The sequence below is a fragment of the Bombyx mandarina genome, chromosome 12 (assembly GCF_030267445.1).
Source record: "Bombyx mandarina strain Sakado chromosome 12, ASM3026744v2".
NCBI lineage: Eukaryota > Metazoa > Arthropoda > Insecta > Lepidoptera > Bombycidae > Bombyx > Bombyx mandarina.
The window spans coordinates 11,679,196-11,693,341 of record NC_143219.1 but is presented as its reverse complement, the minus strand read 5'-3'; the positions used below and the strand labels follow the sequence as shown (position 1 = coordinate 11,693,341).

Sequence of the window (14,146 nt, the reverse complement as noted above, 5' to 3'; positions counted from 1 at the left end):
TATGAACATAATGTATTTCTGTATGTAAGTTGCATGGTGTGCCTTAATAAAAGGTCATTGTTTTTATTTAACAATATATTTTTATTTAAGAATTCGTTGATTAAAGAAGACAAACCAAATTAATAGCTAGGGAGTGTTTTTAAAATATTCAGTCTCGGTGTCAAAAATGTTGACTTTTACAATTCAGAGTATAAATAAAAATAAAATCAAGGAATTAATCAATAAAGCAACAAAACAAATATCATTTCACTACATGATATATTAGAAATAAGTGTGTTCATTGGCTATTTGTTAACAACTGAAAACTTAACAAGTGAATAATAAACATTGTTGAGCAAATAATGTAATTATTAAGTACAAGTGCTTTTGTATTATAATAATATATTAGAAGAAAATAATCCAACAAATCACATAGTATCTAAAATTCCGATTAACTGGAGATAGATCATATATGAATAGATGAGGAAACTTATTTTTGCGCTTTCCGAGTAGGCTGTACGACCACTAAAGCGAAAAATATATTCATTAACGAAATTCATAATCAAATAAATCTTGATCAAACTTATCATTTTCTTGATTTCATAATGTACTTGCTAATGTTATTCTTAAGATATGCCAAAAAAATGTCTTAATACACAATGTAATCTCAACGCCCAAGAAGCACACGATCCTTACTTTGACGGAAAGAGAGGACCGATGTCTATTGACGTCATAGGCCAGTAATATTTCACCTGTCAAATATTACTTTATTTTGGCAGTGATACCTGATTTGAATGTAAAAAAGTACATAACTACCAGTTTTAAGTACTTATACTTCAATATCTTAAAAGTTCCAGTCTTAGTAAATACAATACTTAATTTTAATTTAACTACAGAATAAATTAAATCACTCAATTACTTACATACATAGACAACCAAAATTTCACGAGCACTTGTATTAAACAAATTAATGATTTTTCATACCATTTCATCACCAGATAAATATGCTTGTCTTATAAATTAGTTCATACTGCAATAATACTATGGCTCTTAAATAATAAATTGCTTGTGATTACAAAATAATAATTGGCCTGATACCTTTAATACCTAAGATATTTTGATCATTTTGTTTTGAATGCAACTAGCAAATTATTTGCTTAAAAACATCCTTAACATGAGGCATTTACTATCTAAATTTCATTACCGTGCTGTGCATTAGGTATTCTAATGATTGTCTCCCTTGTACTCATGTTGCCTATTTTGTCTGAGTCTATCAGCGATGCTGCACTGTGTTTTTTAGATTTTGGAGCTAATGGGGGTACTTCACTACATGTAGAGCAATTATCATCAGTTACCTTCGAACTTGAACCAGCTACACTAAATTTCTTTAAGCTCCCGGTGGCAAGAGAGCCATTAGATGAAGAGCAATGAGGGGGCAATAGTGGAACTCTTTCCTGAAGATCCCTGCTAGTACTAGTCGTTCTGTACGCGCTTATATTGCTGCTAGATTCTGATGGTCCGACATCTGAACATCCCCCCATCTGGATCCACTCTTGAATTCTAAAATAAAGTCAAAGCAAAGTCAAACTCCAATAATAAACTTCATATTCAAATTAAATCTCTTAGTTTGCTAAAATGAGCAGACTAGCTAACTGCTTATTATATTAAAAAACAGTTATAGTAAAAAACACAATGTGAATAACCCAATCTTGAAGCATAAGTTTGAAGTCTTGGCACAATAACTATCCTATCCTTAAAACCAGAATGCATTATTGCATCAAGGTATAGGAATTAAAGGCACACAGGAAGATAGCAAAAATAATGTGGCAGTGGAAGTGTGGACTAACAAATGGTGCAGCAATAGTCAGAAATTGCTCTAGAAGAGGAGTTGCAACATATGTAGATAAGTTTTAAAACTAAATCCCATGTATAACTTTGTAATGAAATTGGGAAATTGGAAAATTATAATTAATTTCTTCAAAATAAAATTATCTCATTACAAAAACCTGTATTTTTGTAAATAATAACAGCTTTTAGGTACTAAATCCTACAATAGATATTATATAAATTGCAATATTAAAATTTCAATTAGTCGTACCTGTTAACTATATCTTCAAATGATGGCCTTCGATGTGGTGTGTGTTTCCAACAGTCCCTCATGAGTTCATACATGGGCAATGGACATGCTGATGGTGCTGCTAAAAACTCACCACTCCGCACCATCGATATTACTTCTTGATTACTATAACTGTAAATACATAGATAAATAAATATCTGCCTGAAATAATAACGGAGAAATTTTGTCTATACATAGTACATACCCATAATAAGGCTGGAGGCCATAACTGTAAATTTCCCACAGGACAACCCCATATGACCATATATCACTTTCAGTAGTGAATTTTCCATAAAGTATAGATTCTGGTGGCATCCATCTAACGGGCAATAAACTTTTTGATTGTACCTGAAATTCATTCAGTTTATTTTTAGATAAATTTTATTATGGTAAATTAATTTTTTTATGATTTGATGTCTACTTACTCTGTAATAATCTGAACTATATATATCTCTAGAGAGGCCAAAATCAGATATCTTCACAACAAAATCATCGGAAACCAAACAATTTCTTGCAGCTAAATCTCTATGTACATAATGGTGTGAGGCCAAATACTGCATGCCTGATGCAATATTATGTGCAATGTTCAGCAGTCTCATGGGAGGTAAACCCTTTCCTGATGGAGGTGCTCTTCCCATTAAAAATTCATGCAAGTCTCCTCGAGCCATGAACTCAAATAACATGCAAAGTGGTTCTTCACTTAAAGCAACACCAACAATACACACAATATTGTCATGGTTAAGTTCAGAAATCAAATCAATTTCTCTTCTGAAATCTGCCTTGGTCTTAGCTGAAGCATTTTCTTTGAGTGCTTTGACTGCTATAAACTGTGTATCTCCACTCTTTTTTAGTGCTCCTTTATAAACTTTTCCAAAAGCTCCCTCCCCTAACTCTTCCAGGAATTTTATCTGCGACAGTGAGTATTGAGGTATTCTGAGTACACCATTTCCACGAGTACTCCTGGTCAAATGGGGCTGATTACTATGGTTTGGCAGTAAGTCAGTCATTTCTATTGGAGAATTCAATCTAGAATTTCCATAGATATTCTTATCAGCATTAGGTAAGTTAATGTCTCTAATTGCAGCAGCATTACTCTTTTTTTATGTCTGCAAATGAGACAAACAACAAATCCCACAATAACTATGAACAATACTGCCAAGACAACAACTATGTATATCCAAAGTTTGTGAGCACATTTTGGAATGTTACAAAATTGTTTATATAGTTTACCATCTTTATCTACCACACACCAAGGCTGTTCATTGACTCCTCCTGGGTTACGGCAGTAGCTGTGTCTACCAGCAAGTACAGGGTAATTTGATAATGTAACATACATTTGCTTTGACCATTCAATACAAGCCAGCCCATTACTGGCAACATTAACTTTGCCCAAATAACTACTGCCGTTTTCCCAATAACACTCATCATCTGAAATCATTAAAGCTCCAATTTCAATTTTAAGACAGTCTGGATCATCTTCAGGTAAATCTTGACATTCTTCTAAAGTTAATTGCTGACCAATATGGGGATGCCTTTTCGCTATGGCATATTCTTTCTGACATAATTCTGTTTCTAAAATTTCACACTCTTTCTTACATACTCTCCTGAGTATTGTTGTATTATGACGATAGTTAAACATTTCATTTGAAATATTGTTTGGTTTCAAGTAAAAAGTATTAGGTACATTTCCATTAGGCATATTTTCAAATACAACTTCAGGAAAATCTGCACTGTTGGTTCTATTTGATATGAGAAATACCTGTCTTGCATCTTTAAAGAAATTAGCATTTGTAGCTACAGGATTTCTACATATGGGAAAAGTGGAGTAGCACAAACTAGGTAATGCATATCTTTCACAGTGTGAACTTATTTCATTAGAAAATCTTGTAACTTGTATTGCTTTTCTTAACTTCTCTTCCAATTCAATCTGTGTGGTATCATATGGGATATAAACAGATTGGCCTCTTAAGTGAAATGCACAAACTTTCCCAACATATTCTTGACAAATTGGTTCAAGTTTTTGAAGAGGTATATTAGGAGAATCAGTAACATTTATATTCATAGTTTTAATATTTTCTGACACCACATCCGGGGTTGTAATCCTTAATTCATTTACAAAATTTGAATTTGGAAAATATGGTGCATGGGTGGGTATGTCAACACTATCTTCAACTTTGAGTAAGGAAGTTTGCTTTTTTTCATACATTTGTTTGTAAACACATGTGTAGTTACCTGCATCACCATTACTTATGTTTCTGATCTTTAAATTTGTGGAAATCGTTATGTTATTGATTTTAGTTGTAACATTAACTTTGTTTGAAATTTCAATACTTTTATTGTTTTTGAGCCAATATACTTTTACATTGTTCAACAGTCTTTGCTGTATATGCTGCGGGGGTAGCTCAGCATGTAAAGTTTCTATACCTTGTTCATTTTTAGTGTACTTTTCAACTTTCGTAAAGTTTATGTAAGCTTCACATTTAAAACGAACATCACTACCAGGAGATCTCGTTACATGCTGAGGTAAAGATTTAGAAAAGAATATATCCAGTTTGATGTTCCATTCTGATGTACTATTAAGTCTTAGAGGAGAGATAGATTCTGTTTTCTCTTCACTTGATGAATGAATGTCATGTAAACACAGGCACATAACTAACACTGTAATACATTTCATGGTTATGGTTTTCCATAACACTGATTTTGTTAACAAAACATAGCAACAATTGAACTTTTGTTCACATTTTCTTTTATTAAAATAAAGAGTTATATTTTGTGTTATTAAGTTTTATGAAATTTCTCACAATAATCCTAACATTCGATCGAGCGTTTTGACCATAGATAATACATAATTACACACTTAACTTGATCATAGATAATTTATTTATTAGAGTACCTACACTACCTACGACACAGACTTATAAATACTAGAATAACTACCTATAGATTGACAACCTACCCACAGCTTACTGTAGCAAACTGTGGCCGTTTTCCAATTACAGCACAAGAGCGCATTATGCGGCATAATGCTCGACTAAGCTTCAGCATAATTCGGCATTGTGCGTCCCTGAGTCGCATTATGCTCTGTAATTAACCATTACTTAATGGTAGTTTTCCAAGTAATTGGAAAACGGCCTGTACTTGCGTACTTCCTATTTATTTATTCCTTCCTATTATAAAGTATAGTAATCAGTTTATCACGTTCACACTGCTGCCAGTTTAGTTTATTACTTATTAAAATATAAGTCATCCATAGTTTAACCCAAAATTAAAGTTCAATTCATAAATACTGAAATACTTTGCACTGCACTACCCTACATCGAAATGATGTCTTTCACTCTTTTTTTTTATTTATTGCTTAGATGGATGGACGAACTCACAGTCCACCTGGTGTTAAGTGGTTACTGGAGCCCATAGACATCTACAACGTAAATGCGCCACCCACCTTGAGATATAAGTTCTAAGGTCTCAGTATAGTTACAACGGCTACCTCACCCTTCAAACCGAAACGCATTACTGCTTCACGGCAGAAATAGGCAGAGCGGTGGTACCTACCCGTGCGGACTCACAAGAGGTCCTACCACTAGTACCTAACACTCTGATAAAAAATAGACATGTATGTTGATGCAGATTTATAATCAATGTATATAAGTGGAGAATTTCATTCAAATCCGATCAGCGTTTATTGCATGATCTCAAACAAATTACGTTTTGTATTCCTGTATAAAGCTATATTCACGAGCGCCATTTGCCGATCACCATTAGATGAATTGTATGCTCATCTGCCTAGGATGGAAAATAGAAATTAATGGAAAGTATGGAGTAGCACTAAACTATCAAAACAAAATAATCTACGAAACTTGGCTACTGCATGAGTACTAAAAGACTACCTACTTATCACATGCTGTAACTATTACAGCTATTTCTCTTTTTATGGTTATTACAAAACTACTATTAGATAACCTTTTTTCTTCAGAGAGCAGTATAAAATGCCCTTGAAATTGCAGTTTTAACGAGTACTTATATGAAAATAACAATTATAAAATTAATATTCACAGTACTGTATGCTTAGTATTGTAACGTTCTCTATAGCGTAAAAGTTAACTCGAATTTGTATGCAGTTGGAACAGTGGCAAACATAGGCAAACGTTCTAACTCCACACAAATTTGAGTTGCACTCGCACACTGAGTTGTTTCTTGTAAATGGCATACAAGAGGACAATAACGACCGACCACAATTATGTTCAACCATAAATGCTACAACCATTAGCAACCTACATCAAAAGAAAGCGGTAAAAACTATAAATAGAATGGAGCATGTTTTAATGTTTTTACTAGTAGCAAGTAATACACCCTACGGGGAACGAAAACATTATTTTCCGTGGTGCAAAAAAGTGAAAATATTATTTATCTTTGTTTATTAATCAACGTAAATTGTTTCATAAAACATAATTAATTATCTATTGTAAACATAATATTAATGAAGATCATAGTAACTTGTTGAATGTTCACGATGGTAATGTACAATTATTAAACAGCATGCTTGTCGTAAATCTTGTCATTAGATAAAAGTTGCAATTTTTCATTCCAATTCTTCTTCCAATTCTTCTTTGAGAATGAGTCCTCCTAAAAGAGACGAATCTGGTGGAAGCCATTCACAACTTGTATCTTCGGACGAACAGACCTGAAAAATAAGATTTGTTTTCATGGGATCTAAATAAATTTAAATCGTAAAGGGTCAGCGTGAACTAAAAAAAATTGGAATTGGTCCTTGAATTGCATATGCCGCTGATTATTGAGGTTTGTTGATAAATTCTAGTAATTATGTTATATTTTCTATTCTGATAAATTTGACAAAGCAAAATCACTAGCTTATAAATGAAACATTTTTACTGAAATTATTAAGACCGGTGTTGTTTATGAAATTCGGTTGTTAAAAAAAATATTTTTCGCCATTATACTTATTTGAAAATCAGAATTATTTTGTTTTTATGTGAAGAGAAATTTCTTATTAAAATATCTATTGAAAATTAATGAAAATAAATACTTGGCATCTGCAATTCACAGCTTCAACATAGTGATAGATCTCGGTTCCTGGTTCAACTCCGGGGTCGCAGTTGCGCAACTTCACCGATGCATGTCGTCGTTCGCCATGCACACAAACGGGGTGGTGAGATTCTTTATACGGGAATTGCCAATCGGATATCTAAAATACATTATAAACTTTGATTATTGGAACCTCTGGGTCTGCAGAGGGACTTCGGTTCCCTCTGTATTTTGTACCGTATGTTCCATGGGGAGTGCTCTGAGGAATTGTTCGAGATGATACCGTCACCTCGTTTTTACTATCGCATCGCCCGCTACCGGAGTAGAGTTCATCCATACTACCTGGAGCCACTGCGGTCATCCACAGTGCGTTTCCAGAGGTATTTTTTGCCACGTACCATCCGGCTATGGAATGAACCTTCACGGTGTTTCCCGAGCGCTATGACATGTCCTTCTTGAAGCGAGGCTTTTAGAGAGTATTAAGCGGTAGGCAGCGGTTTGGCTTTGCCTCTAGCATTGCTGAAGTCCATGGGCGACGGTAACCACACCATCAGGTGGGCCGTGCGCTCGTCTGCCTACAAGCGCAATAAAAAAAAACTTTTTAATCCCCTTTTTTCCAAAATTAATTACCCACTGTATAAAAATACAATATAAGATCTTTTTAACAAGCCAAAAGCGTCTTTTTATAAAAAAAAAACAGACACAATATTTGATAGTATTACAGATACAATTAGTGATATACAGAGCTACAAACTACTTCAAATCACGTTAAAGAATTGCATATTCGGTAAGTTAATGCCTATTCTTACCTCATAAGAAAGACAGTATCCCCAACATGATACAATTTTAACGTCATCCCAACAACGGCGACTATTTAAATCAGTCTGCATAACTTTGTGTGAATGGCGCTTTAATTTGCAGCGTACACTCATTGATGCGTCAACACAGAAAAAGGCCCAGCAAATACACGCCATAAGCCCAACGGTCATCATACTCAGTCTGTTAATTTTGTTCAACATTTTGAAAACTGTAAATGCACAAATAAAAATAAAAGTTAGAGGAATTACCTAGAATTTTCTTAAAAGTTTTTGTTATTGCTATCAAATGTCTACAACCAACTCGATCGTAAGTCAGGGACATCGGCAAAGCCACGGGCACAATCATTCTGTTTGATTCTATCGTTTTCGGATTTGGTTCATCAAGTGCAACACAGGCCTCAGGAAAACTTAATGTAGGAAGTCATTACACTTAGTAGATTTCAGAAACAAATGGTACATCTAAAAACAGAGTTAAAGAAGAAAACACAAAATATAAAGTTTGGTATGCAATACCTGAGCCGATGCTCTTTCAAAGGCTTCTGACAAAAATCTTGATGTTAAATGTTTTTATATGGATTCGAAATGGACGTCAAAACATTTTCTTACACTCTGGTTCACATAGTAATATCGTACAAGCCATTAGATTCAAGTCTGAGCCGTTAACAAGCGGATAAAAAAGATAATTCCGACATTCAGATTGTAATTTGAATATCTAATTTTAGCACAATTTTCCTACAACCCCTCGCGATCCGTATCTTAATTTAATGGGAGCAAGTTTTGACGAAGCTCTGAAGATTTTTATTGCTGTCCTTGTACATAATATTTTAAAATTGTATTGTATTGATTTCGATCTTTTAGTCATGTTTCGGGTATGCTAGGATTTAAAATTTAATAAATTTATAAACTTCCTAAGTTCGTTGTCGTCATAAGTGGCGCATTGAAATACGTACTCAACAAATGTTCACGATTGACTTCCACGGTGAAGGAATAACATCGTGCAATAAAAATCAAACCCGCAAAATCATAATTTGCGTAATTACTGGTGGTAGGACCTCTTGTGAGTCCGCACGGGTAGGTACCACCGCCCCGCCTATTTCTGCCGTGAAGCAGTAATGCGTTTCGGTTTGAAGGGTGGGGCAGCCGTTGTGACTATACTGAGACCTTAGAACTATATCTCAAGGTGTGTGGCGCATTTACGTTGTAGATGTCTATGGGCTCCAGTAACTACTTAACACCAGGTGGGCTGTGAGCTCGTCCACACATCTAAGCAATAAAAAAAAAATTTTGCTATGCAGGGATCCTTCACAATATACGTACCTACATACGCAAATGTGGAGGAAATATTTTTTTAGGAATCCAGTTGGGTGGATGAGCTTACGAACAACTGAATCATAAGTTTTGTATAACTTATTTTATAGATGACCCAAGCTGACTACCTACGCTCAAGATTATTGGCAAATACCATAAATGCAGCACTGTCTCTGCCGTAAAAAATCCCTAATATCCTAAAGTGGTACAAGAGAAGGAACTTAATTAACGGTTAATCATAAAATTACAATTTTGTTTTGTGATGTAGTGAATGATCTAGTTTGGAATATTCACATTTGTAAAGTATTTTCTAGTTTATAATGAAACTTCACGGTTTAATATTTAACTGGGCGAAAATTATTTACTGCGTAGTGGCTACATACCTTCTCAGTTATTTTAATATCTTTGGTAATTTGTCTAATACTTGTCACATTCACAACAAATAGGTACCTAGCTTTAATCGAATCTGCTATGAATTTATTATTTTAAAATTATTCAAAGTATGTAATGGAGTTTTAGTAAAATTAGTTTTGATTATGTTATTGTAATCATGGAAGAAATAATTGCATCTGCTGTGGAGAATAATCTAAGCTTTTCAAAAAATTCATTGATATCGAATAGCGTTGAAGGTATGCTCTTTTTAATGAATACAGTAGTAAAAGTTTTTTCGTTTTAGTAAAATGCGTGTATTGCATTGATCTGTAAATCAAAGGGCTTTTTTCCCTACCAATTCGCTGGTAGCCAAGTGGCTATTCCAGATACGCCTGGCCGGGTAGGTGAGCTCATGAGCTCAACCGGAAAGTACTCGCGAACACTAGCCCTAGCAAGATCGGTGCTGCGCAGAATCTACCACCGGATCGGAATCGCGACCCACTGAGAAAATCCGGCTAGAAACTCAGTGGGCTGTGTCTATGGGTTAGACGAGGACGGTAACCGGTAATAAATGGACGTTAGATCAGTTTAACAGAGGAACAATAAAACGGAGAAATTGAGCAATTGAGAAATTGAGTTTTTATTGAGTGCCATTTTAACCTACTCTTCATCTTTTTATATTTGCAAACGTGAGTGGTTAAACAGTGTCACATTCATTAAGCCGTACTCGCACACAATCTAACCCATGCATCAGCCTGCTGAGTTTCTCGCCGCAAATGTCTCAGCAGGTCGCGATTCTGATCCGGTAGTAGACTCATTCGCGAAGCAGCTGCTCTTGAGTTGTTAGGTCTCCTTTGGAGGCGCTTGGGCGGTTATTAGAAAATCGTATCCCACCTGTCCCGGTGAATCTGGTAAGGCCTCCGGGCCACTAGTAATTCCTCATTCATAAAAAAAATTCATTCAGCATTTGATAAGTTAAATTAAAAGGTCAATAAAAAATCTTGATAAAATCAATAGGGTTGAAATATTCCAATGTCATTCACATGAAAAGGTTTTAGTTTTTATGTTGTAGTTTACAAGTGATAATTTCATTTAACATGTTACCTAACAACGACGTTATAAAAAGTTACGTTTTATTTCATTGTTAGAGTCTCATTAAATCATGAATACCTAATTCTACGTAGCATCTCCAAAAGCTCAAAGACGGCCTAAGTATAATTTATATTTAAAAATTAAAGTTAAAGTAATTATAGAGTAAATTATGGAGTATAGATACTGAATTTATTCTTCTTTTTTATTGCCCTGGTTGGCAGACGAGCATACGGCCGACCTGATGGTGAGTGGTTACCGTCACCCATGGACTTCAGCAATGCCAGGGCCAAGTTCGGAGGGCGACCCCTTTTGAATAGCACCGCTGTGCTTTTCGTGGTGTTGATGTCTATTCGCCACTTCCGGAACTACTGTCCCATGGTGGTTACTGCGATTTGGAGTCGCCGATGAAGCAACGACATCTTCCTACACGAGTAGTAGATAGCCGTGTCATCGGCGAAGAGCGCTAGATGGGTCTCCGGAGACCGGGGTATATCGTTGATATACAAACTAAATAGTAACGGGGAGAGTGCGGAGCCTTGCAGGACTCCGGTAGTCAGATGACGGGGACGAGAACGAGTTCCCTCTATTTGATATCGAAACGAACGGTTCGACAAGAAGTCTCGTATGATGAGCACGAGCCTGTCTGGCACTCCCATGTTGTACAGTTTGTAGACCAAACCGTTGTGCCAGACTTTGTCGAACGCCTTCGCTACATCGAAGAAGAGGGCGCAGGTCGGGATTTGTTTACGCCTATTTAGCCCTATTAAGATGTGCTTTGTGAGGCGGTGCACTTGTTGTACGCACGAGTGTTTGGCGCGGAATCCAAACTGCTCGTCTATTAGAATTTATTCGCGGTAACGAAGTCCCAGAGGCGTTTCCGAAGGAGCCGTTCGTAAATTTTGCCTATCGCTGGGAGGAGACTAATCGGACGGTAAAACAAGCACCAAAGAGACCAAAACTAGAGACAGTGTAATAAATTGTGCTACAGAATTTTTTAAAGTACTATATGGCAGGAAAGTTGACATCTCTTCGAGTTCAATTGCTTATTATTCTAGTAAGTATTGCAAGTATTGTAAAATCGCTTCGGAGAAGGTAGATATAGCACCAATAAGCGGTAAGGAAATTATCAAACACATTAAAAAGATGAAGCAAGACAAAAAGCCCAGGACCCGATGGTTTACAGAATGAGGCTATAAAGACTGGTTCTGCTTTGTTAGTTCACCCTCTTACTTACTTATTTAACAAAGTACTCGATACTGGGGAAGTGCCAGAACAGTGGAAAAGATCCGATATAATCTTACTGCTCAAAAGGGGAGATCCAAATGACATAGGCAACTACAGGCATATTAGCCTCCTTTCGAGTATGTACAAACTATTCACATCAATTTTACAAAGCAGAATGACTCCAAAAATGTATGAACACCAGCCGATCGAACAAGCAGGATTCCCTTCGGGTTTTTCCACAATAGATCATATTATACATGTTATACAACAAGTTATAGAGAAATATAAAGAGTTCAATAGACCACTGTACATAGCTTTCATCGACTATGCTAAAGCCTTCGATACAATCGTACATAATTTCATATGGAAAGCCCTAGATAACTGTCACGTTCATGATAAATACATAAAAATATTAAAAAACATCTATGATGGAAATATCAGCAGAGTCAAACTGGAAAAACGGGGAGAGGACATAAAGATCTGCCGAGGAGTAAGACAGGGTGATCATTTGTCGCCTAAGCTGTTTATAGTAGTACTACAGCTTATCTTTGAAAATGTACACTGGCCATCGAACGGAATCAAAGTAAATGGGAAGCGACTTACACATTTGAGATTTGCTGATGATATCGTTCTCTTCGCTGAAACAAACGAAAAACTCGAAAAAATGATAAATATTTTAAGCGAGGAAAGCGAAAAAGTTGGTCTCAAAATGAACCAAGACAAAACCAAAGTAATGACAAACAGTAGTACGGATAAAATCAGCTTGTATGGCAAACCGTTAGAGTACGTAAACAGCTATATATATCTCTCAGAAAATTAATTTCATTTAAAGACAACAACGATGAAGAAGAAGTCGAACGCCGAATCAATATAACTTGGAAAAAATTCTGGAGCTTAAAGGAAATTCTAAAAGGGTCCTTCCCTCTTCACCTGAAAAAGACTGTGATGGATACCTGTATTCTTCCGACTCTCTTATATGGGTGCCAAACATGGACTTACAACACAAAAATAAAAACAAAATTAGCGACCTGTCAGAAAGCGATGGAAAGAAGTATATTGAATATAAGAAAAATACAAAGGATAAGAAGCGAATACATTAGAGAAAAAACAAAGCTGATAGATGCTCTCAGGTACGCTCTGACACAAAAGTGGCGCTGGGCAGGACATCCTGCGAGATATACGGATAAAAGATGGACATTAGAAATTACAACATGGGAACACCAGCGGGCAAAAGAAGAAAAAGACGACCAAGAAGCAGATGGATCGACGAAATAATAGCAGCAACTGGAAAAGAATGGAGAAACAAAGCCAAGTATAGGGAAGAGTGGAGCAAGCTGGAGGAGGCCTATACCCGAATGGGGTTCCAAACATAAGTTTATATTTAATTTTGTAATTTTTATTTGATAAGGTGTTTTTTCTTTTTTTCTTTCTTTGTTTTTGGAAATAAAATGGGCTTATTATTATTATTATTACACATTTAAACCCGAAGAAACACTAAATAGACAAAATAAAACAAATCACACAACTTCACTCCTCGCGTTCCCGCCAAAAAGTCGGTTTGATAGGTACCGGTAAAATGGGGCGATTAGGGATTGAGAGGCGAATCGGGAAAAAACCGGGAAAATCTTTCGACGCTCAATATAAGTTTTATATTCGTTGCAAAATCTTCCATTTTTTGTAGTTTAATAGTAGAATGTTGAAAGTTCACAAAACAACTCTGAATATGCATGATAATAGCTGCTAACTTATAAAAAATCGCGTTTCAAATTAACTTTCTGTGGTGGTCATTATTTTAGTGCTAGAAACTTTGCTCTCTTTTATTTATTTGATAATAATAGAAGACGACTATGATTTATAAACGTTATTTAGTATTTGAACCAGCATATATATTAAAGGTAAGTCTCAGTTGTTATTGGTTTTAATGTATTTGATTAAATAAAAATACATGTAAAAATCTGTTGTTTTTGGGGATATTGGGGACGTCTTAGGTATAAATAACAACGAAAAAGGGGTCAATTGGGATGAGAATACGTGAAATGGAAACGACCTAAGTATAAATAGGTACAGGTTTGTAGGGTTGTCTATGTAGTTATAACAATATTTTTTAAATTTGTTGGTAAAAATCTGGTTTATTCGAAGCGAAATTGGGAATAAGTCTTTAGTTGAAATAGATAAGCAATTTAATGTAAGTAAG

General features: G+C 35.4%; 2 protein-coding genes across 3 annotated transcripts; both read right to left on the bottom strand.

Moving 5' to 3' along the window:
- Positions 1-60: 60 nt before the first annotated feature.
- Positions 61-4,942, bottom strand: Ror (tyrosine-protein kinase transmembrane receptor Ror). The gene is given in 5 exon segments (XM_089732010.1): positions 61-1,539; positions 2,078-2,227; positions 2,301-2,443; positions 2,521-3,195; positions 3,198-4,942. Coding segments are annotated over 5 exon segments (2,910 nt in total). The 5' UTR covers positions 4,770-4,942; the 3' UTR covers positions 61-1,169.
- Positions 4,943-6,493: 1,551 nt separating this feature from the next.
- Positions 6,494-8,771, bottom strand: GPB5 (glycoprotein hormone beta 5). 2 transcript variants are annotated; one of them, XM_089731809.1, is made up of 4 exons: positions 8,470-8,771; positions 7,948-8,165; positions 7,140-7,298; positions 6,494-6,776 (listed from the first exon to the last, which is right to left on the bottom strand). In XM_089731809.1, exons 2-4 carry the CDS (start codon positions 8,155-8,157, stop codon positions 6,675-6,677), a joined length of 471 nt encoding a protein of 156 aa, XP_089587935.1. In that variant the 5' UTR covers positions 8,158-8,165; positions 8,470-8,771; the 3' UTR covers positions 6,494-6,674. The 2 variants fall into 2 exon arrangements, with proteins under 2 accessions (XP_089587935.1, XP_028034344.2); XM_028178543.2 differs by having other exon boundaries at positions 7,948-8,771.
- Positions 8,772-14,146: the final 5,375 nt, after the last annotated feature.